The 27,153-nt window shown below is 31.7% G+C and overlaps 1 protein-coding gene and 1 pseudogene across 1 annotated transcript; one reads left to right on the plus strand and one right to left on the minus strand.

The window, feature by feature from the left end:
• Positions 1-1,919: 1,919 nt before the first annotated feature.
• LOC139523558 (protein kinase C-binding protein NELL2-like) lies at positions 1,920-24,264 on the plus strand. Its single transcript, XM_071317677.1, has 8 exons — positions 1,920-2,158; positions 8,251-8,403; positions 11,707-11,853; positions 13,857-13,880; positions 19,979-20,087; positions 20,571-20,665; positions 21,124-21,238; positions 24,071-24,264. Exons 1-8 carry the CDS (start codon positions 2,050-2,052, stop codon positions 24,186-24,188), a joined length of 870 nt encoding a protein of 289 aa, XP_071173778.1. The 5' UTR covers positions 1,920-2,049; the 3' UTR covers positions 24,189-24,264.
• Positions 2,836-4,146, minus strand: LOC139523562 (uncharacterized; annotated as a pseudogene).
• Positions 24,265-27,153: the final 2,889 nt, after the last annotated feature.

A 27,153-nucleotide genomic window follows, 5' to 3' on the forward strand; every position in this document is an offset into this window, starting at 1 on the left:
GACTCAGACGTACTTATGAATATAATTATTTTCTGTGACTGTATCTTACATTAATTTGTAGGATCCTTTACTATAGATAATTTAGCTGATCTGTAACAATAACATCTTCATGCCTTATATATCATGTACTGTAGTACGCCGCTAGATTAAAACTGACGTGGAAAGGTAACACATGGCCAGCGAAAGCTCTTTTTTTGAGAGCCCAGGTGGTCGTGTGGTCTAGCGGGACGGCTGCAGTGCAGGCGATTTAGTGTCACGATATCACAGTAGCATGGGTTCGAATCCCGGCGAGGGAAGAACCAAACATTTGCGAAAGCAAATTTACAGATCTAACATTGTTGGGTTGATGTTTAGACGAGTTATATATATATATATATATATATATATATATATATATATATACGAGTCTAAATTGAAAACTACGTTCAAACCTATGATTGCGTTGGATAAAAACCGCAATTTTTATACGTGTGCATGTCAAACAAATTTCGTTGTAGAAGGGTCTAAAAACAGCACAAACAACATTTTCCAAAAGACCAAAAATGTGGAAAGGTATATTTAAACAAAACGCATTTGAATAACAGGTCGAACAACTGATGTTCTTAAACCCTGCTGACTGCCATTGACGATTGCCAAATAAAATTGATCACAAGATGTAACAAAATGGATCTGAATATAAATTTAATACGTCACAGAAAAATGTTTTTGTTAACTTGTGGCTACGATGTTGTGCCACAAACATTCGGTGTCAATATTTCTTTAGTACACCAGATCTAGATTTCGACTCTATATGTCTCTTCAGTGATGTTAGGGATCGAAACGGTATTTGGAAGGCCATATAATTTACTCTCAATTTAAGATTGACTCTTGAATTTTAAGAGACAATATATGATGAACGGATCATATAAACCGGAGGTAAATATGATACATGCCCAAACAAAAAATACATACGAGTCTAAATTGAAAACTACGTTCAAACCTATGATTGCGTTGGATAAAAACCGCAATTTTTATACGTGTGCATGTCAAACAAATTTCGTTGTAGAAGGGTCTAAAAACAGCACAAACAACATTTTCCAAAAGACCAAAAATGTGGAAAGGTATATTTAAACAAAACGCATTTGACTAACAGGTCGAACAACTGATGTTCTTAAACCCTGCTGACTGCCATTGACGATTGCCAAATAAAATTGATCACAAGATGTAACAAAATGGATCTGAATATAAATTTAATACGTCACAGAAAAATGTTTTTGTTAACTTGTGGCTACGATGTTGTGCCACAAACATTCGGTGTCAATATTTCTTTAGTACACCAGATCTAGATTTCGACTCTATATGTCTCTTCAGTGATGTTAGGGATCGAAACGGTATTTGGAAGGCCATATAATTTTCTCTCAATTTAAGATTGACTCTTGAATTTTAAGAGACAATATAGGATGAACGGATCATATAAACCGGAGTTAAATATGATACATGCCCAAACAAAAAATATATACGAGTCTAAATTGAAAACTACGTTCAAACCTATGATTGCGTTGGATAAAAACCGCAATTTTTATACGTGTGCATGTCAAACAAATTTCGTTGTAGAAGGGTATAAAAACAGCACAAACAACATTTTCCAAAAGACCAAAAATGTGAAAAGGTATATTTAAACAAAACGCATATATATATATATTACATTCTGAAATATTTCAAGCAGCAGTAATATAACAAATTGTATTTAATTATTTCGTAATTTATGTTATGTGTTCTTATTGCCAAAGTTAGAATAATTCCGTTACGTAAGACCAGATAACTTACGTATCTTCTGTCCTACGTTTCCGGGTTCAATAGATTTATTTGGATGGTCAATCACATGTATACAGTTTTTAATCATTCTAGATCTATAGTACCGTATTTAAATTTCTGACCTCTCTTTTCATATCGTCTACACTATAACCCAGAAATTATAACTTTGTCGAATGGAATCATTTACGTGGGCAAGAGTATCAAAGGCACTGGTATATTTAGGCTAACCAGTATTTCATTTTTATAAAGCAAAGGATGCACATCACTAAGGCTTGGATAATTTGCACCGTCGGTCTCTTCCTGACGGTGACACTTTCGATTGCAGCAGTTTATACAACAGTTGCTCTAATGTCAATCCCACAAGGTAATTATTGTAAATAAAAGTTCGATTTTTGTTCTTCGATATAAATAGTTTATCTATTTCATTGTATAATATATTTAACTTTGAAACTTCTTGATAAATCATTTACATTGGTAAACCTAAATTGTCATGACACACTTATTGTTTTATCTGTCGTGTTCAAGTTGCGATTTTGTACATTTTGTAACATGTATAAAAATATTGTACTTGCTATACATTGTAAAATGAAAACATACAAGAAATAACATGTTCAAATTAAGTATTGCTTAAAATCGCTTTATTTTAAACAAATTGTTAAAATAAAAATATGTCGCTAGTATATTAAAATACATGTTATTTACCTCAATAATAATTTTCCTTATTTTATTATTCATATTAGTCATGTTAGTGGGTTTTGTCCTTTTTTTTATACATTCAATGGCCAGATGAATAGTTTTTATAATTTCTCTATACCTGTTCAAAAACGCATGCAGTCAACAAACTCTATTCAGTATTTTAATCTGATTAATTATAATTGTGAGTGTACACTTTTAAGGAAATAGTAAAATACCTGCACAAAGTTAACACTTTAGATAGCCAAGACTATTTTTGAAAATATTGTGACCAAATAGTCTCTATTTATACCAAGATTACAATAAAAATCGTCTTCATTTCCTATTTTAACCTTTACAAAGAAATTATGTATTATATTCTAATTCGCCAGCTCAAACGAATATAAATTATTTAATAAATAAAACAACACATATATAGGATAAGTATGCCTACAGCTGTAGCAGCCTTTAATATTAACTTTACATTCAATATAATTCTCAAACTAAAGTCCTTCACTATAATTCAGGCACACTACCAATCCAATCATACAATAGCACAGTAATATACAGTTACACAATCAAAAACTATCTACAAAAGAGGAAAAATTCATATTAATATAATGTAATATATGATGCATATACTCCCATTAACGATAACCATCTCATAAAAGGGTGGGTGGGTGGGTAAACATAATAACGAATGCTGCTACTTTGAACTATAGGCAAACTTCGAATAACTTTATTTTCTCAAACTAAACCCTTAAGTAATACTTAATCATGCTTTTCACGAAAATCATGAGGGCATATACCCGTAAAACCGGCACTACAAGTATATGCCATCCAATCAAATTGAACGTAAACACACACCATGTGCTAGATATAAACACACACACGTGTTTATAGTAAACAATCACTTGACCGTTACAACGTCATGTGACCAATAACTTTAATAAATATATTTATATTCTAATTCGCCAGCTCAAACGAATATAAATTATTTAATAAATAAAACAACACATATATAGGATAAATGTGCCTACAGCTGTAGCAGCCTTTCGAAAGACAAAGAAAGCAAAGTAGATCTGAACAGAGAATAATACATATATATAGTATATTTATAAAAATTATATTCCCAAACTTTTAGACACTGTCAGTTTTTCTTTAAAAATTTCTCTAACATAACTATCCTTTGCTTTATCTGAAGCCCATCTACCATGCTTCTTAAATAATCTATCATGAATGCCAGCTGATGCAGCTAAAGTAGCTCCACCTGATCTCAAGCTATGTAATCCAAATTCGAACTCATCTAAACCGATAGATTCAAGAGCTGATAATATAATTTCTCTTACTCTAGTATATGATAAAGGTTTAAGACCCCTCACCGAGTCAGTCTCAGGTTATAAGACTTAGATTTTTTACATCAATACATGGATCTAAATATATCATTTGAAGATGATGTGTCAATATTGGATAATAAACAACATTTCTCCAACATACTAACAGGACATGTTTGTGTATCTGTTCTAGCAATTAAAACCTGTGTGCCTTCTCTATAATGATCGGTTTTGCTTTTCTGCATGAGCAAAGATACATGTGTATCAGAAATTTTTAAAACAGATCTTTTTAAAATTTTACAATTTCAGAAAATCTAAGAAACCCTGCATAGCTAATAAGACACATGCAACAAATTCTAATTTCTATACGATTGTTACATTCTTGACCATATTTAATAACAATTTTCCTTAAAATATCTGGCGTAAATGATTCTTTTATATTTACAATAACATGTACAATGTCTGTGTGAGCTCCTTCTTTAACCGATATACACAACTGTGAATAACACGGATTGGGATAGCCAGCCAGTTTATGAGCCCAGCTTATGGAATAGTATGCTTCTTCAACCTTAGCATATGAATTAAATGTCTTTGGTAGGTGCATTAAGTACAATGCAACATAAAAATCTGAAGCTTGTAAAGGTTTAACATAATAATAGTTAATTCATCACTTACAGAAATTGTTAAATGCATATGATTATTTTCTTTCGGTGTTCTCGACCTTCGAACACAGACACTCAGGTAGGCAATAAGATAAAGATGGCAAATCTTGGTCGACTGGCTTAGGCAAGGATTTCCATACTCCACATGAAAAAATATCTGAAAATGCATATGAAATAGAAATATAATCTACTATACTTTACTACTAGCTAACAATATATTTAAATGACCTTGCCAGATTTATTTTCTACACTGGCCATGTCAGAGAGACCTTGCCTATTAAATTTGGCCTTGTCATCAACATAAGACCTTGCCACTATATTGGCCTTGTCTTTACTATGCGACCTTGCTCAACAGCCATGTCGTAAATTCTTACGTGAACTCAGCGTTCAATCTTATAGCTAAAACACTAGAAACGAATTCAGAAGATCCCAACAAGGACTTATTATTCATACCATGAATAAAAATGTTCTGATTTGGTTGAAACTCTAAAACATCAATTACATATGGTTGCAAATGCGAACCTCTTAAAAATCATTGTCCAAAATGACGAGGAAGGCCACTTTGGAACTATCAAAGTGCCTCTAGCTTTGCATAAAATCAAATGTCTAATTGCTCTACAAACAACAGAAATTGGAGGAACAATCCAATTAACTTCATTATTCCAATTTTCGTCAACGCATCAACTGCTTCAACACCTGGATTCCAGAATTTAGAATTAAACCTTGGTAATTTTTTATTTAAATTACTCGCAAACCTGTCCACAGTATGCGGACCCCAAATATCATCTACAAATCTAAAAAAATCTGTGCTTGTTCCCCAGTCTTCTATATCAATCATTTTTGAAATATAATCAGCTTTAGTATTTTCAGATCTCGGGATCCAAACAACATCTAACGTTATATTCAATTCAGAACACAACTTAAAAATATTAATAGCTATCTCTTGTAAATGTACTTTTGTACTTCCTTTCTGAACAATGAAAACACAGTTATTATTATCTGTATGCCATTTAACACATTTATTTCTTAAACGATTTTTAAACGACATCAAAGCCAACAAAATAGCTTGAAGTTCTCTCCATGTAGAACTCTGTAAGGACTCTTGTAAAGTCCACATCTGATGAAAAATATTAGAGTCGATATCTATCGAGTAAGCACCAGCAGCTACATTACTAGCATCAGAATATACAACCACGTGAGGAAAATAATAACCTGCTAAATGTTTTCTGTTCAATCTTTGAATGTAATTAAGCCAAAATGTGAGCTCATTGAATACACAATCAGAACATTCCAATATTAACTTTAAATCCCACTTTACTCTGTTTTCAATAGCCCAGTGTAAGTAACGGGTCATTAAACTAGTTACGTTACCCATGAATGGACACATAGAAATTACCTTTCCCGTTACCTGAGCCAATTTACGTGCTGTGAAATTAGGAAAGTTATTCAAAACATCAACCAATGATGTTAGGGTATTTTTAATCCGTCTATCTGATATACTAATTGAAAATTCAGACGAATTCCAAACTAAACCCAACCACTCTAAACATTGGACTGGTTCAAAAATAGATTTGTCCATGTTAATTAAAAACCCTGCTTCTAACAAAGACGCTTTCACAAAAGATGAACATTCGGAAGTTTCTTGTTTATTTTTACCCATTCCAAGTCCATCATCTAAGTAAAGTACAATATCTACGCCATTTTCTCGCCAATATTTTACGATTGGACGTACACATTTAGTGAATAGATATGGAGCAGATGATAGACCAAAGGCTAACACTGTAAAACAGTAAAATTTATTGTTCCAGCAAAATCCTAAATATGTTTGTTGTTTAGTACATACGTCATAATGAAAATAACCAGACTTCAGATCAAACTTAAATTGATAGCAATCTTTTGTGAAATAGTTTAAAGCCACTTTCCAGTCTTCAAATTTTATTCTTTCTTTTTTAATAAAAACATTCAATTCACTTAGATCCAAAATCAGACGTTTTTAGCCCGAACTTTGAACTGCAACACTAAGCGGGTTTACAACAAATGGTTGAAATGGAGTTTCAATAACACATCCGATATCAAGTAAATCTGAAATTGCTTCGTTTACAAATTTAGAATGGACATAAGCAGATTTGTTATTCTTAAATGACATAGATGTAGGAGTCTGCAAAAAAGGAATAACGTAACCATGTTTGATAGTATTTATAACAAATTCATTTGCACCTATATGTTTCCAAAATTGTATATGCTTGCGTAAGCTATATTTTACCCCTTTTGCAACAGATGAAATATCAATATTGTCAAAATATTTTGCATGTGACAGAAACAGTTCAAACTGTCCGTAAAGATTGCTTTCATCTAAAAGAGTAGTATAACTATACTTATCATTAACTACGTTGCCTTGATGTCCCTGGGACAGCTGATTTTGAACTGAAAAGGGGGCACTGAGTTCGCCAGTGACCAAGCTGGTTGCAGTTGAAACTGATGTCGTGAGATGAGGATTCCCTTCGTCTGCTGGTCCGAAAGGACGGCTGTTGGTTGTTTTTCTAACGTAATGTTGATTTGGCATTGCAGCAGGAGAAGCAGAAACAGTAGCTGCAGCGGTTCTATAAGGATGAGGTCTTTTCTTTTCCTGGATACTCATAATGGCACGGCATTCTGCAGAACGAATGCGCTTAACTGAAACTTCCGGCTTGAGTTTGGTTGCAAATTTAAAAGTCTCATTGCCAACGGCGAGAATGTATCCACCAGGTCTTTATTACCAGTAAGATGTGCAGAACTACCATCAGGTGATGAATGAAGTTTCTCGGTGTCAAACATACCATAATAACGAATGCTGCTACTTTGAACTATAGGCAAACTTCGAATAACTTTATTAGTTTTCATTAACTAAACCCTTAAGTAATACTTAATCATGCTTTTCACGAAAATCATGAGGGCATATACCCGTAAAACCGGCACTACAAGTATATGCCATCCAATCAAATTGAACGTAAACACACACCATGTGCTAGATATAAACACACACACGTGTTTATAGTAAACAATCACTTGACCGTTACAACGTCATGTGACCAATAACCTTAATAAATATATTCCTACTTATTAATTTTGGCAATAAATGTGCATAGCCCTTCTGATGCTATTTATATATACCATAACAAAGATATGTTGACTTTACTACTTAGTGATAAGTTAAAACTATATTACAAAAAAGTAAAAAATACTCATTTCAAATTTTACTGAAGTTCTGTTATAAGTCCTACAATTGCGTGAACTCATTTTTATATATTCTTAATGTTTAGAATATGTACCATTTAATACATTTAAATTTAATTTTAATCCCTTGGTGGTTTCTAGTAGATATTTTTACAACAGTCGTGTGGTTCTTTTGTTTGTCTTTATATATCAGTATAATTCAAGAACCTGTATTGCAGTAGTTGTCGTTGGTTCGTGTCTGTCATATTTTACTTCATAAATTATTTTGTGGTAAATAAGAAGTTTTCTGGTTTAGATCGGTTAATTACTTTCATGCTGGGTTGTTTTATATCTCTCTATATTTTTTGCACTAGAGAAGCCCGTATGGTCGCTTCTACTAACTTACCTCCACTTTATTTTAAATATTGTAGATAGTTGTCTCATTGTCAATCATATCACATCTCCTCGTTTGAAAATGAATGTTCAGTTTAATGTTCTATAACAATATTTAAGACCATAACCACCCACAATTTTCACCCTTAGACTCTGATTATAGCATTTATATAATGTGAAGCTTGATTTTTTTTATGTTACAGATAACAGTTCTGTTACAACGACAACAACAAATAATATCACAGAACCATCGTGTTTTGACAAATTAAATACATGTGGGGACTTTCCAAACGATGCATGTTTAGGAATATTTCATACATGGGCTCTTGAAAATTGTCCAAGACGCTGTGGATTGTGTAAGTAAAAACGTTATGGAATTACAAAAGGGTTGGTTTGGGTTGTGGTTTATATTGTATGTAAAAAAAACCGAATAGAATTGAAATGCTTTGTTCCAACACCTTTTATTGATATCTACACCATTGTAAACCCTTAGACTCTGATTAAAACATTTTGATAATGTGAATCTTACATCTCTGTCCCTACGTTTACACACAATTGTTTCACAGAACCTTTGTGTGTTGACAAAGTCGAGAACTGTAGTGCCTTTGGAGACGAAGCATGATCAGGATTATTTTATTCTTGGGCTCTTGATAATTTCCCTAATAGCTCTGCATTATGTAAGTAAAAACGTAAGGGAATAACAAAAGGGATGGATTGGGTGAGATTGATATTTGAACTCATATATATATATGATATGTCCATTTGTCGATATCATTTTGTCATCTTACTAGAGAACCTTGAAGGATTTTAGTTTAGTCATGGTTAAACATATTTAAATGCTATCTACACGATTGTTTGAATATTTATTTGTTTTTGATGTTTTGATGTACATTTGATGTATATTCTTGGAACCATCACCAATAGTTCAGTTGGTTTTAAAGTGATGTATTATCCAAACAGAGAGTTTTTTGGGACCAATATATGAAGGGTCTGGTAACTTTTTCACGTTTGTCTCCCCTCGAAAGTAAGCGAAAAATTGTTGTATTGCAGTCATTTCTCTGTTATAATGTTGGTATATTATTGTTCTTACTAGAACTCTTCTGAGGACTGCCTTTTGCTACTTTTAGCTCACTTTTCCTTAAAGGAAATGTGAAGTTTTGCCATCGCTTGGCGACCGTAGTAGTCCGACCAGTGTTAACTATTTCAAAGATCTTCTACTCTGAAACTACTGAACAAATTTCAAACAAACTTAGGCTTAACGTCGTTATGGTCGTTAGTATAACTTGTGAGCTTAATTGTATGTTTTGTCAAATAACATGACCGCCATGGAAAAAAGGACAGCGGTATAAACTGCAGTTTTGGCTTATATCTCTAAGACTGAAGCATTGCATGTAAGAGCAATTCGAACACATGTTTAAGTTTTCATTAGGTCAAAAACTACCGATGAATAAGACATCAGATTTTTGGGTTATTGACCTTAAATTGATCATTTTAATGAATTTTGCAGTTTTTGGTTATTATCTCGAATATTATCGTAGATAAAAATAAACTGTAAATCGGCTAAGATGTTGTCCATTAAAAACAATTTTACACAATTTGTTCATCATTTCTGTTTCCTTTAAAAAAAAATCTTCTCTTCTAAAACTACTAAAGTAATGCCAGCTAAATAAAATCATCATAGATACCAGGATTGAAATTTCGTATTTACGCCAGACGTGCGTTTCGGCAACAAAGGCTCAATAGCGACGCTCCAATAAAAAGATGTTAAAAAGGCCAAAGTTGAAGAGCATAGAGGTACAAAAGTTCCTAAAAGTTTTTCCAAATACAGCTAAGGTAGTCTATTCCTGAGGTGCTGACTATGTTCTCCGAATGATCCTTAGGGTATATCGTATACAATTTGTCCTTTATATCATGTTTCTTAATGAGAAGGCCGCTATGGCTAAGATAGAACGTAGGAGTTAAAAGTGGCTAATATATCTAAAACCAAGGTACAACATGTATTTGAGCAAGTCTGCAAATGTTTAAGTGTTTTTTAGGGCAAGACATGTCTGTCCTGAAATATTCAGTCAAGCTCGATAACATATTTTTAGGTTATTGTCCTTGAACTGATGAAGTTAAGGACAGTTTGCAGTTTTTGTTATTATCTTTGAGTAGATTAAGAGAAACTGTAAACATTTCTTGTACGTCAAGAAACATAACCATTGTGGCTTAAATAGAACATCAGGGTAAAATGCAGTTTTGATAAAAAAAAAGTTTAGCTTTTTTTGGTTATTTATTTCAAATATCGATATCAAAAGGGAGACAGTATAAAGCAGTTAAATTGTTCAGTAAATTACGATCTATAAATATCTGAATCTGGAATTATCATTTTTGAGGTTTTACTCTCAGATTACTGGATACTATCCACACTGATTTGTGTCCACACTTATATATTTTAAAGCAAGAGACAAACTTAAGACAAAAAAACACTTTAGTGAGCATAATAATTATAGGATATCAAAGGCTGCTTATCTTTCAATTATCTCATTATTCAATTTGAACATGCACTTTTAGTTTTTAGAAAATAGTTAGTAGTTTATCTTTATTCATTGAGCATTATGTGAGATATATGAAATATTAACGTCAATTATATTTCGTATACAATTTCTTAAATATTTTCATTGCAAAACCTATAAATATACAGGGATTTTTATATATTTAAAACAAAAACCTTCTCAAGCAGTAAAGGTATTATTCGAATCACCTCATTTATTCATTCTGTTTATCATTCTGTCAGTACATACAACAATGATGGTGTTTATTTGTGAGCACAGTTTTGTCTGTCACACAATATAACTGATACCCTGAATATTTTATTTCTGCATACGGAACAAGGGTCTAGAATATTTAGTTAGCACTGAACAGTTGTATTGTGCCTGTTGTTTTCAAATCTGTCGGACACCCTTTTCCTGATTGCCAATACATTACGTTACGAAGGGGATATGCTGAGCTGATAGCATTTGCGACGTATTGCATGGTCTTGAATTAAGCCGAACAATGTCAGAACTTGATTTTTGCGCTTGCAAATTATTATTATTCCTATAATGTATATATACCATATCATCATGATCATGTCGAAAGAAGTTTTATTTGTTTTCATCAATTTGAAATGAACTGCAAAACACATTGTTATTTATTTAAATGTTATACATTATTTCCAACTATTAAAAAAAAATGTCATGACAAAGAACGAGAAATATGTAGCGCACAGAAAGAAGTTCTATACATATGCTGCATACACAAAATGGACAACGGACATATTTCAGAACTTAAATTTGGCAAATTAATATTAATTCTTTTATAAATACATAACATCTCATCTCAAAGTATAATTATTTATTTTCATGACTTTGAAATAACTGTTAAGAACATTATTTACACCCGTTCAAAAAGGATGTCATGACAAAAGACCAAATATATGTAGCTCCCAGAAACAGATTATCGGTGCACATGCTGCATACAAATAATGGGCAGGAGAAAATTTTCAGAAAATGAATTTTGTGCTTGCAAATTAACAGTATTCTTAAATATATACATAACATCTCATCTCAAAAGTATAATAATTCATTTTCATGACTTTGAAAATAACTGTTAAAACATTCTAATTAATTAATTTGCAGGTAATTCATTATTTACAACCACTCAAAAGGGATGCCATGACAAACATCCAGAAATATGTCGCTCCCAGAAAGACATTATCTGTTCAAATGATGCTAACTACATTTGGGCAAGAGGCAATTGCCAAAAGACATGTCACCTGTGTCCAGGTAGTCATTATATATACTAAGGGTCTTTCTTACTAATCGGTGTTACCCTTTACTAGTTATGTAACCAAACAGCTTGTCTATCTGTCAGTCAGCATGTCTATAACAAAGGGATACTAGTATACAAACCCATAAGTTAAAAATAAACTGACAACGTAATGAATAAGGAAGAAGAAAACAATCAACAGTACACAAAACACAACAAAGAACCCAAAAACTGAAAAACACAACAAAGAACCCAAAAATTGAAAAACACAACAAAGAACCCAAAAACTGAAAAACACGAACCCGGTCAAAGCTTGGATTGATCTTATATGCTCCGGAAGGATACGTAGATACTGTTTGACATGTGGCGCCGCCAAGCTGCTTATGTTAGTACAAACACTGTGATAAATCTAATTCGAGAGGTTACGTTTAGTGAAAAGTGGACGAGAATGTAGCTACATTTTGGACATATATTTAAAGGAATATCCCTTTTCCTTGTTTTTTTTTAATTTGGACAGAGTCCGGTTTTTATATATTGTTAAACTATTGGTTTTGTTGATGAAAAATATGAAAACTAATAAAAGCATGATTTTGTCCTTGAATTAATTATATTATAAATATAGCGTTTTGTCTGTTAGTCCAAATTAATTCTGTATGTGAGTTTGTGATGATTTATGGTAGATTAGAAATGGAATTTAACAGTAAAAACTTGACTTAAGTTTATCTAATAAGATATAAATTCCAGAAACATGTCTGTCAGTTCTTCCTTGTTGTTAGAAAAATCAAAGAAAACCACTGCCTTAACCAATTTCAATCATTTTGATGCACAATGGTCATACCAAAACAAAGGAATGCTCTAAATTTCTCTTGGCAATCATACAAAATCTTATAATTCAATATATAGTTTATATAAACATGATTAACAGATGCCAAAAAAGCATAAAATCTAAATAATATAATTGAGAATGGAAACAGTGAATGTGTTAAACATAACATAACACTCGTGACTCAATTAAGACAATAAGCATACTCTTTATCTTTCTCTAACGCAGCGAAAAAACTCCCGTACACGGATGCTATAATGAACTAGTCTCTGAACAATAGTTTGCAAAAGTCTAAAGAAATGGACGCTACACTTTACTCTGAAAGGTTTACAAAGACTAGCGGTTCCTGATTTGGGTCAGCCGACAAAGAAGAAGGAGAGATTAAACATTTTTTTTATCCTTTTGATAAAGATTTTGTAAAAGCCGGTTTCTTCAGGCTTTTAGTAATAACAAAACTCACACTTCAATCTAGGATTCTGTAACTTTTATTCAGACTAACGAAGTTCAATAACGGATATGTAAATTAAACACTCACTTATCGTGCATTTCCATAAAAACCATTATATAACAAACACTACCTCTTTGGTAAGGTTTAAATAAAGCTGTATAACAAAATGATTTTTATAAATCTTTGTTAAGCAATGTTTATTGTTTATAGTAAAAATCATTAGTAAACCTAGATATCTATTTTTAGTTTTTATATCAATTTTCTTTAATCAGATTAACCTTTAAACATTACATTCTTTCGGTCCAATCGATACTCGCATTAATTCAATTTATATGTAAATGTTATCTTCAAATTGTTATACCAGATTTAATATGCTATTAAAGTATTATTATATGTGATCGTAAAATTCAACTCTTTTTATGTTTTAATATACATTTACGATCTCTTTTGTTATGAAATTTAACTCTCGTTCTCAACATTCAAGCTTCACATGCATACGTGTAAAATATGAACTATTGGATAGTTATTGTAAAATTAATAAAGAAAGATAAAGGAAAATTGATAAATGAGTATAAAAGCAGTTAATTGAGAAACATGTCAATTGGTTTTGAACATAACAAACTATATAAACAAATGTCAATAATATGCATTTAGTACTCATAATATGAATTGATAATCAAAGAGATTGATTTACTTTTAATATCAAGTTTAGACAATATTAAATTATCTCTCTGTGTTTATTATTGCAGGACATATAAGAACAACACCAACACGTAAGTTAATTTTCAATTGTAAATTTAACAACACATTTGACATTTTCCCTATGCGTCATCAACTTTCTTTAACATTAAGATTAAAAAAAAATATGTACACTTTCATTTTGAGTTAAATAATGAATCCTTCACCAAACATATCAATCATGTCTCTTTTTATATAACAATTACATTATGAATCCTTTACTAAACATATATATCATGTATTGATTATATAACAATAGCATGATGAATTATTTACTTAACATATAAATCAAGTGTCTTTTATATAACAATTACAAAATGAATCCTTCACTTAACATATATAGCATGTGTCTTTTGTATAACAATTACAAAGTGAACCCTTCACTTCACATATATAGCATGTGTCTTTTTGTAAACAATGACATAATGAATCCTTCACTTAACATATATAGCATGTGTCTTTTGTATAACAATTACATAGTGAATCCTTCACTTCACATATATATCATGTGTCTTTCAGTAAACAATTACATAATGAATCCTTCACATCACATATTTATCATGTGTCTTTTAGTAAACAATGACATAATGAATCCTTCACTTAACATATATATCATGTGTCTTTTAGTTAACCATTTCATAATGAATCCTTCACTTAACATATATATCATGTGTCTTTTAGTTAACAATTACATAATGAATCCTTCACTTCACATATTTATCATGTGTCTTTTAGTTAACAATTACATAATTAATCCTTCACTTAACATATATATCATGTGTCTTTTAGTTAACAATTACATAATGAATCCTTCACATAACATAACTCTCATGTGTCTTTTTGATAACAATTACATAATGAATATTTCACTAAATATATATATCATGTCTCTTTTAGATAACAATTACATAATGAATCCTTCACTTAACATATATATATATATATATAAAATATAGACAAATAAAATCCCGTTTGATGTTAAATATTTCATCAATTGTCCACAAACACTGGCGTCTTATTGAAAATTATCTTCCTTAAGCGAGATTTTTCCATCACCTTCCGTTATGGCTTACCGCAGACCAAAAAACCTCAAAGATATTCTAGTATCATCCAAAGTATCTAAACGGGAATTATCAACAATCGGAGGTTATAAACAATGCGGAAGGGGCAATTGTAAGTGCTGCAAAGTCACCAATATAGAAACCCAGTTCATCAGCACAGTCACAAAGAAAAATTACAACATATTTATAACATCAAATTGCAAAACTCAAAATTGCATTTATGTTCTAACGTGTGGAACTTGCAAATTACAATATGTTGGTGAAACAGAAACCCCATTTAACATCCGACTAAATAACCATCGGTCATTTTATACAAAAGAAAGGAACTGCCCAATTACAAGACACCTTTTAAGAGCAGGACATGATTTTGAAAACATCACATTTCAAATCATTGAGAAAAATCAAAATTGGGATACACAAGGAAGACAAAAAAGAGAGAGATTTTGGATGCACCAGTTACGAACTCTTGAACCTGATGGACTCAATGAGAGAGACGAAAAAAGATTTCAAAGCAAATCAAAACCATAGTTATCTTGAAATCATACAAATTAATTTATAAAAATTCATACAATTAATCGAACATCTATAAATGTGTTAAACTTTTATTCCAACTTCATGTAGTTGTAGCTACAAACATATTTTATGACCGAATTAATATGTTACACCCATCCCTCAAATCTTGTATAGATTAAGCTACAAAAATATTTTTCTGTCATGCATCCGATTTCACCTTGAGAGATGCACACGCCTGATGAAGCTAATTTGTTTAGCGAAATATTGCGTATTTCTATTTAACATCACATAGAACTTTATTGTATCAATTAGTGTGTTTTAGTTATATTCTTAGACATTTATATATATATATATATATACACCTCGTCTAAACATCAACCCAACAATGTTAGATCTGTATATTTGCTTTCGCAAATTTTTGGTTCTTCCCTCGCCAGATTTCGAACCCATGCTACTGTGATATCGTGACACTAATACGCCTGCACTGCAGCCGTCCCGCTAGACCACACGACCACCTAGGCTCTCTCTCTATATATATGTAACACTCCCAAACGTGTCCTTCCCCCCAAACGTGTCCGATACCCCCAAACGTTTCTTCTCTCCCTAAACGTGTCCAAAATGTACAATATTCCCCAAATGTGTCCGAATTCATAACCCCCAAACGTGTCCGATAAATGTTATTCGACAAAACGTGTCCAATATTTAACGCCAGAACGTCTCATGTCTTTTAGCGTTAATACATGTATCTCCTAAATAAAATCGCTGATAATGTTTACTACAATTTTATGATAGGGACACAGGTGACAACGTTTTCATTTATTAGCTTTAGTTGATTAAATGTAGGTTTTTAATGAATATCATAATTCAAAATGTAATCTGTAATTGTTAAATAAATTTTTGACTGAAATTGCTTATTGTTCAGTTGCAAGTATTTCAAACTCATTTAGAGCGAACCTGCACCTAATTATAGAGTTTAATTAATTGGTGACCTTGTAAATTATTTTGTACTTATAAACTCCGATGATGCTTTTTATATCTATCCGAATATTGCCTGGCGGGCGATAAGCAGCATTTGTTAAAACTTTTTGTTAATACAGTAAAACTTGTATAAACCGGCCGGCTACGGGACTATGAAAAAGGGCCGGTTTGGACAGTCAGTCGGTTTATTCAGGTTTCCGTATCGACCGGAAGTTAATGACTTATGACGTCCGATAGTTTGCATATAAAAGTTCTCTTTGATGTTAAAGAATATCTGATAAATTAAAATACTTTTACTTCGTTTTCCATTGTTTACATTTGCATCCTAATGCTCGTGTTGTTAGGATTGTGAGACGAGAGTTTCGATTTACTTCCATGATCATTTATTAGAAATGTTGGGATGGCCGATCAAAAAGCCAGAATATTATCAAACGTAATTTCATTACTTTTGAAACGTTGTCGTACAGTGTACTATACCCATTGATTGTTGTCATCCGGGTGTTTTTCATTATCAAGGTCATTTGTTTAGGGGTTCACAGCAGGGAACCCAGGGTTTCGAAATCACGTTGTAAATTTCTTATGCTGCGATTTAAATTTGTTTATCCAAGTTACAAAACGTAAGTTAAATCCGAGATATATTCGGTGTGTCTTGTCGTTTAATTGACACGTTTATAATGTTTCAATAAATAATACAGCTCACTACTGTATGATTGTAAGTTCACTTCACAGTTTAACACCTGACTAATTGATTATCCTGAAAAGTCATATTGTATAAACAATTATGTTTTGATTGCATATCGATCAGTGAAATTAATTAGACAAACTGGTTTTGACAGGTAATAATTAATGTAATTAAGAGCATTGGGACTTCATAATTAGACCGGAATTCGGAATACACAGGGTCCGGTTTACTAAGGGTATTTTAACATTTTTTAAAGACTTCAATAAGAAAAATGGGACTTTCATTTTCGGCAGGAATGTACAGGAAGCCGGTTTATTCAGGGTCCGGTTTAATCAGGTTTGACTGTAGTTCTCCATCTGAATTTGTGTTTATTTCAAAAATTCATCAAATCATAAACTGGTTATCCGTTTTTTTTTATATATATAAATTAAAGGTTTCCAGATCACTAAAGACACACGATCAAGAGCCATAACGTCCAGTGTCAAATATTTCATTCATTGGTTTTATAGATTCTTTTTATTTATATAAATGTTTTGTGATCAACGCCAGTTATTAGTGGTTACCGTAATTGCAAATTTAATTTGTACTGTATAAATTCACTTTTTAGACTACTGATAGCGTATTGTCAAGTTGCAAGTTCTCTATGCATATTTAGAGCGAAATAGTTTTACATTTGCTGTATAAATTAACTTTAGACTGTTGATAACGTATTTCCAGTTGCAAGTATTTCATGCATATTAAGAGAACATACATGCTTTAATGATTTTACTGTTATAAACTGTTTAAATTGTCTTTAAACTGATGACTGCGTATTTACCAGTTGTAAGTATTTCATGCGAGAGAACATAGGTTACAAGCTTTTATTTTTTTTTAAATTTGTACTGTATAAATTTACTTTAGACTGTTGATCGTCCAGTTGCCGATATTTCACAATATTTAGAGAGAACATACAAATTTTAACGTGCAGAGAAAGGGACACATTCATTCGTTCACTGTACAATTTAACTAAACATGTTTGCTTACAATTTACATACGACATAGCCGAAATGACGCCCCCACTTTTACCCAGTTTTTTTCGGCTGGTTTAAAAAAGTACCTTATCTATATTTTTAATGAAATGGTAAAATTAGTATACATTAATGGAATAGCAATAACCAAATAACGCTTGATATGGACACATTTTTTGATTTGGGCTCGTTTGGTGGGGTTTGTTGGGAAATGGACACGTTTGGGCGTTTATACAAATCACACGCTTTGGCGATGTTTATACTAGACATGTTTTGCAGTTCATTGACGTCAATGTTGACAAGTTTGGGGGAATCGGACACGTTTGGGGGGAAGGTCACGTTTCTGAGTGTAACATATATATCATGTCTCTTTTATATAACAATTACATAATGAATCCTTTACTTAAAATATATATCATGTGTCTTTTAGATAATTACATAACGAATCCTTCACTTAACATATAAGTCATGTGTCTTTTAGATATCAATTACATAACGAATCCTTCAATTAACATATAAGATCATATATATCATGTCTCTTTTATAAAAGTGAGAGGGTTAGCGCTATAGAACCAGGTTTAATCCACCATTTTCTACATTTGAAAATGCCTGTACCAAGTCAGGAATATGACAGTTCTTGTCCATTCGTTTTTGATGCGTTTTGTTTTTTGATTTTGCCATGTGACTATGGACTTTCCAAATTGATTATCCTCTGAGTTCAGTATTTTTGTGATTTTACTTTTTTTTTATAACAATTACACAATGAATCGTTCACTTAACATATAAATCATGTGTCTTTTAGATCACAATTACATATAAATCAGTTGTCTTTGAGATAGCAATCAAATGAAAATGATGTGTCTTTTAGATACATATTACATAATATTTTTTTTTATGTTACAATAAATGAGTTTTGTCACAGATTTCAGTAAAGTTTTGCACATAACTTTGGCTCGTTCAACTACAACTGAAAATCGAAAAATAACGCATTTATCTCATATATTATTTGAAATATAACTGATTGAATTCTTTCAAAATGGGAGAAAGTTTGAATAAAAGGCACACTTGATTGGCGAAAAACCTTTTTAAGTTTGTCTTAAAATCATCAAAGCTATTAAAAACTTCCTATAGATTTTTCTTAAAAATCTATTTTTCTTAAAAATCTATATGTTTTCTTAAAAATCTATATGTTTTCTTAAAAATCTATATGTTGTTGATTCATAAATTTGCGTTGTAATGATGCAAAATAAAGATAATAATAAGGTCACCGACTTCGTTTTTACAGTATACAACATTTACAGTTGTGTTCCTTAATTAACCTACTAAACGTCGAAATTATCGAAATGTCATCGCATACAGGCCGAAAAACGTTGCATTTTGAAGGTGTTCACTACTAACAAGGTAACACATTGGTTGTTAGACAAAACAATGAAGTCGGTGACCATATGATTATTTTCCATCAGTAAAACAAAAATGTATGTGTCAACTACATATTGTTTTTTTTAGAAAAATCTATGGAGTAGGTTTTAGAGATTTCATGTTTTTCAGCTAAATAGTAGAATTTTCGTAAATGGATTTTTGTAACTCTGATTATGTAACTAAATTATGACACAAAATAAAGGGTAAGTGGCCAAAAGATCTTTTGATCCTATACGTATACAGTAAAGATTCCAAATATCTGGCAAAAAGTCAAAAAAAGAGTATCGAACATAAAAAAAATTTCTTAAGAATCCTGTTACTTCTTCACCAAAAGCTAATGCTGTACGTTCTACTTGAATTTGATTGTTTGGCAAATACTCTGGAGAAATCAATGGTTTGTCTAAAATGGCATTCTTGAAAATTAAGAACGTTTATAGAATTTTTGACAACTACATCTTTTGAACGTATTACAGCTAAAGGTTGTACATTTAATGGAGTTTCTTACCAACATAATGCTCATTGGACGAATGGCTGTGACAAGAACTGTACCTGTGTCAACGGTCTCTACAGTTGTGTTTTTTTGTAAGTATTTTTTACATGAAAACTTGATTAGCTATTTAGAGTTGAGGTATGACTGCAATATTTACAAAGTAAGGGACCACAGTTTCCCAACCATTTGACAGAAGGCAGATTTTACATTTGAAGATGTAAATGTATTTGATTTTGTGACTCATTCACCAATTTATTTCATTTAAGTTTGGGAAGAAATATTTGCCTTTAACATTTGTTGTGAACCTTGTAAATAGTTAGTCAAGTTTGAGATATTCATACATTTTCATATGTTCATGTTTGTGAAGATATTCATCAGCCATTCACATTTAAAGATTATCAAAACATGAGTTGCACTTATTATATTCATTGCATATTCACTTATTTTTAATTTGACACATAGTGGCTTGTGAATAAAACAAAACAGTCTTATGTATATTTGTTATGTTGCAAAATAAGAATTAAAATAAGAATAAATTTCAAATATGAAATTATAAAATTAACTTTTGATTGTAGATGTCCAATATATCCAAATCTTCCACCAAACTGGCAACTTGTAGGGAAATCTGCTCGATGCTGTCATCCACATTACGTGATTGGAGTTGGTAAACGTGAGTTTTCATTTTTAAACGATGTGTCAATTGTTTGATTGAAAGTGTTTAACCCAACTTTCCCACACTTTTTGCTAAATCATGGTAACTAGTTTATTCCAGTGGAGAAATCTGGATTGCACGAAGAGAACTACTAACCTTGAAACGTTTCAGATTATAAGTCCCAAACAACACGCTAGGAAGAATTTGGTAAGTTAGATATAACTATATATGCCCAATAATTGTAGCAGCTAAACATCAATTTAATAAATTAAATTTCAGGATATTTGCTGGCTAATTCTTATTTTTTGTTAATATATTCATATATCTATCAGTGACATCATTCAAGTGAAAAATTGTCTAAAATTGTTGTCTGTACTTTATAAGGTATATAAGCCTAAGGTATATATTGTACTGGTTCAGTATGATATTTGTAAAAATAATCTATTACATTGCAGTTTAAACATCCTTACTTTCAGCAATATGTAATTATGGTGGAAAGGAATATAAGCAGGATGAAACCTGGTCTGATGGTTGTCAGTTTAGCTGTATCTGTAATGATGCCAAGGCTGGTCAATACCAATGTAAAGAACTGTAAGTAATGTTTGCTAAGAAAAAGGAGTAAATTTGATAAGAAAAAGGAGTAAATTTGATAAGGCCCATGGCCTTTATTTTTCAGTAAATAATTCAAATTAGGATTTAATGGCCACAATCATTGTGAATCATAGTTAAAAGTAAGTAGTATTTGCCAAGAAATAGAAGTAAACTCGAATAAACCCCCATATGGCTTATATGAGCTTATATTTCGAATTAGGATCTTATGATTATAACCACTGCGGATCATAATTAAAACAATGACAAAGGAACAGGACTTTCGTCTTTTTTTATAGATGTCAAAATAAGGACTGTTCCATTGAAACATAAATGGTATCCAGAGAAGGCACTTTAAAACTTGTCACCCACCAATATCTATAAAGAAACAATTTTAGAATTTCGTTTACATCATTCAAAAATTTAAAGATAATCCATTTGTTTGGCATGCATTATATATAAATGACCCCTACTTCTTTTTGAGTTATTTGAAACATATAACTATAGTCATTGAAAAGATAGATAAACATTTTAAACTCCTGTCTGATTACTTTTGGAACGTACAACAAAAATCTTTAATAACAAAGAAGTCTGTGCTACAAATATGTTCATTGAAATGAAAAATTTAATGTAATCACATTATGTGCAGTATATCTACCGATCTTAGCAAAATATTTCTGTAAATTTTATATCCATGGTGTAATTATAACAGTATAATGATTTCTTTGAATTCAATTGAGATTATTACAGCAGTTATTCAAAAAATGAAGGGACACCACTGTTCCTTAGTTGTAAAGGCAGTTTGGTTGTATTTGTTACTTATTTTAAAAGGAAATAAGTTCCTATACCACATATCAGTAGTTAAATCGATCCTTGCTTAAAACAAGAATGTGTCCAAAGTACACGGATGCCCCACTCGCATTATCATTTTCCATGTTCAATGGACTGTGAAATTGGGTAAAAAATCTAATTTGGCCTTAAAAAGTAAAAAGATCAACCAAAAGGGAACATTTGTACTAAGTTTCAAGTTGATTGGACTTTAGCTTCATCGAAAACTACCTTGACCAAAAACTTTAACCTGAAACTCACACTTTTAATTTCTATGTTCAGTGGACCATGAAAATGCGGTCAAAAGGTTAATTTTGTTTTTAAAAAAGAAAGATCATATCATAAGGAACATGTGTACTAAGTTTCAAGTTGATTGGACTTTCGCTTCTTCAAAAACTACCTTGACCAAAAACTTTAACATGAAATGGGACGAACAGACGGACGGACGTACGGACAGACGGAAGGACGCACAGACCAGAAAACACAATGCCCCTCTACTACCGTAGGTGGGGCATACAAAAAAGATTTTTTGTTTTATGTTTATGCATTAATCGTTAAGCTCATATTTATAAACTTATGCTGTCCTGGCCTTCGTTGTCTGTAACTTATACATTGCTTGATATTTCATCTTTCTATCTCTTCAAGAAAGGATAGCTTTATTAGAGGACATTGTCTTTTCTTAATTCTTTTGGCCTTGGATGTGCCTTGTAAATATAATACTTTTATTTGAATTACTTTTTGTCAATGCTGCAACAATTTTTCCACTTATAAATGGGCTAGCTTTGTTATTCTTTTAAGCAGTAAACATAACGATACAGACTAGAGTTTTTAATCAACTTTGTTGGACTTTGATAGAATTGTGGGGAACTTGAACAAAAACTTTTTTATAATCAGAAGACAGTACCCAGAGCACTTGCTTTTGTTTCTTCATTTTTCTGTGGTATTCTTGATTTTTAACAACCAGGAATGCTTTAAGCCAAATATTTAAAAGTTAAACCATATTTATAGAGCTAGTGAAAAGTTATATGCAATAAGAACCTCAAGAATATAAGATCAACTTTGCCTGCGGGAGTTAGATTTTTAGTATCTTAATAATTTAAGAAAGTTTTGTCAATGATTATGCTAGTAGGGAAAAACGACTACAGAGCCGATTATAACATTAAGGAAAAGAATTGTTAATAACCAATATGCTTAAAAAAATGGAAACAGTCATGTCTGCTTAAAAAAACCAACTTTATTTAGCAAAAATTTGATCCCTCTGTATTGCATTTCATATAAATTGGAGCTGTATTATAAGACCACCTGTTTTATAGACCACTTTTTTGCTCTCCCGTAAGTGGTCGCTAAAAACAGGGTCGACAGTAATTTGAAAGTTGTGTTGGTCTAAAGCACTTCTACTATCCTCAGTTTAAATCAGTGAAGGGATGATATCAATTGGAATTGAAATTATTGAGAGTTTAGCTTCACTGTATATTATAAACAATCCTCTATCTAGGAAATCATTATAGAAAATGCAAGCTCTGGAATAAGGTATCCAATATCATTGATAGACTCCATATACATGCACTTCTTGAATGTTGCTGCACATAAAGTTAGCAATAGTTAGCAATAGTTAGGCTCGAATATTTTGGCGTCTATTTTCTCTCTCTCGCGAACTGACCCTGATTGTCATTTTTGTACATGTATGGCAATATATGACACAGACTTAAATGTCTTTGTTGTATCTTTTATCTCAAGTTCGGAGATATGTGTTCAACAATAAGAAAGAAAAAATAGACAAAAGTTGTTCCCTATGGAATGCTGAAACTTCAGGATTAATCACCTTTTGGAAATTGTAGAGAGAAACTTAGCTTTTATGTGTCACTTTAACTCTGCAAAACAATTTTAATAGAATAGATAATTTCTTACTTAGAAAACTTGATATTTAAAACAAATGTAATTTGTTCAGATATATGAGTAGAACACAAAATATTAACAGATATATAAACAACTTTTATTCAATTTCAGATGTCCCAAATGGGATCTTCCTGACGTTTGTCACTGGAACCCAGCATCAGCGGGAAAATGTTGTAGTCAACCAGAATGTCCACTACCTTATGTTATCAAAGGTTATCCAGACCTTTAGATGTTTCTCTTCACATAAGCAACTGTCAATTATAGAATATTGTTTATCAAAAAATATTAAAGGACCATTTTCATTAGTTTCTTCGTTGCAACAAGGATCTCCTCTGAGTTTATAACCTTTCTAGCATTCAGCACGCTTATATTGACTTTAAATATCATCGATATGTTCATAAAAAAAATCTGTTTACGAACTATACACTATAGGGATTTCCTATCACCAGGAAGGAATAACCATAACAGTTTGTTTCTTTCAAACATTTAGTCTTCAATTCTGTTGTATTTTTGTACAAAGAGAGTGGTGATCCATTTTGTCTGATTATAGTGTCATTGCTGAGTCTTATGTAGACGAAAACGCTTTCTAGAGTACCAAGTTATCAACATTTTATCTTTGAGTAATTTAGAAGGAAACAGTAAACATAAAGTAAATGTTTACATCTAGCATTTTACAGTCTGTGTGTGACTAGAACACGGTGGGTATGGTTGTCCTGCGAGAGAACGTTTTGTGCTGGTGATTCGGTCCTGACTGGTGCTGGTGATCAACGAAAAAATGTAAACAAAGACGAAAATGATGATTTTTGACGTTTTCACTCATATAAAATGAAAGAAAACAGTTGAGATTTTTCAATGTTGTTTCTTATGGGTTCATATGTAAACCATTAAAAAGTTGATCCTCTCAACTGTTTCTGTAAGCGTAACACAAAAATGCTAATTTTCAGAAAATATATAGTTATTGTCATAATTATGTTTACATAAGACTTATAAAGGAGGTACCAAGCAATATTTTACAGTTCAATTTAATGATCATGAATGGAAGGAAATGGTACGGAAGTTTACATAAGACAAAAAGAAATTGGTAGTATTTTTTGGCGAAAGACTTAAACGCTTCTTTGCATCATATAGTACAGCTCTTCTATAAAAGCATGCACAAAAACTTTGATTGACTTGCTTGCTATGTTTGCTTGGATGTTTTCAAACAATAGGTAGGCGGGGTTTCAATACATACTGGGATTCGATTGGACAATTACAAACTGACAGGAATTAAAGTTAATGTTTATTGTCCAAACAAATTCTAGTATATACATATAGTAAACAGACTACTTACCTGTCGTTTACAAAAATCATAGTAAGCAATTTGATCAATGGTTTGCTTTGCATATATTTATAGAAGAGCTGTAAATTCTAAAAATAAATTCTAGTTGTCGTAGATGGTTAAATCCTCAACAAAATCTCAATAACTTTGTCTGAACGAATAAAGGTTTTCAATCAAATTTTCGTGGATTTTTTAGCTTCCACCCTGACGAGGCACGTTAGCTGTTCGTATGCTGTTGCACCTGACGCACGGAAACTTTCACATTTCCATCTTCTTTTCTGAAATATTTTACCCAGCTCATACTTGACAGGATTGTTATCCTAGTAAAAGGTGTAACCAATGAATTGAACACAAGTTAAAAATTCCACAATACTATATAATTCTTTTTAGGTGTCAATTTGTTCGAAAAAAGACGAAAAGAAGAGAGCGTTTTTAATGTCATGATTATCTGTCGCTTTCTGGATCTATGCTTAGAATTCATTTCAGATGACATGGATTCCTCACCCTGGTGACCCTGCTGCCTTTCATAACTTTATCCGTATACATATATTAAAAGATAAACAAAAGGCTGCAACAAGTATTTTTGTATTTAAAATGATTCGTTGTAACGAGAATATTTGCGGTGAATGGAAACTGTGAGTGTCAAAATCTTAAATTTGCTTATAAATGTTGCTGGACCCAGTTTCGTTATCTGATCTGAATTTTCTGAAATGTGCAAGGTAGATAGAAATTGGCCTTTTGATTTTTTTACTCGGTAAGTTTTTCCGTAATTGCTTGAACTTTTGCAATATTAAAGCCGATTTCAATGAGTGTGTAGACAAAGGGAATATCTTTGGTTATCTTGCTTGCTGAAAAGAAAAGTCATTGTTAGGTTATGTAAAATACCCTATTTTAAGAGTAGACTAGTCCGACAAATGACATATCTTTCTGTCTGTAGGACCAGGTTACTTCGAAAGGAGGGTAGTATACCTTACCTAATAATAAATTCACGGTTAAGCTAACAAACAAGCTAACCAAAGATATGACCTTTTCCTACATACTCAATGGAATCGGATGTTACTAAAAACTCGAATACATTTTAACAGACAGTGGTCATGTTTGTTGATGAATATTGTTTTTCCTAGATTCATTCTTGAAAATCATTTGGTAACATTTTGTCAAGTAATTTCAGAAAAGATATTTTTGTAATTGCGGACTCCAAGACAATACATGAACCTCACACGACCCCTCGACACCGGTGAGCTTATATATGTTCTTATAGCGATTCGGGTTGATAACCAGTTGAAAATTAGGTATTTTTGTGTGCGTGTAGATTTGTATTGTTTTAAACAGTATGATCTTTTAAAGTTAAATGTAGGTGTTTAATATAAGAATTTCTTTTTTAAACTTTTATACTTGCTTTATACTCAATTAGTAGTATGAAGCTACGAGATATTTTATATTAATTTTTGAAATTGAAGGCACAATTAACAAAGCAAACGGTAGTTTCAAATACTTTTAAATAGATTTTTAAGGATAATGTACCCTTGTGTTGATCCCATGCTAAACATAACAAAAATCTATGTACAAAGGTCTGTGAATTTTCTACAAAAATAGTGATTTTATTTTCACCAAATTCTCTTTTTCCACTTAATACAATAATGAACTAATAATAATAATGCTTTGCAAGAAGTTTCCCCTTGATATATGTACAAAATTATATCTCTACTATTCATTGTCTGTGCTGCTTTGATACTATTGCAGTTTGCACATTTCGTTATTGACAGGCCACAGAAGGGGTCATATACCATACACGAAAATATAAAATATTGATCTAAGTATTTAATTTGCTTCTCTGAACCCCAACTCCGGCTGGTTTTTTTTAGGAGGGAGTCTA

Source organism: Mytilus edulis, chromosome 5 (genome assembly GCF_963676685.1).
Source record: "Mytilus edulis chromosome 5, xbMytEdul2.2, whole genome shotgun sequence".
NCBI lineage: Eukaryota > Metazoa > Mollusca > Bivalvia > Mytilida > Mytilidae > Mytilus > Mytilus edulis.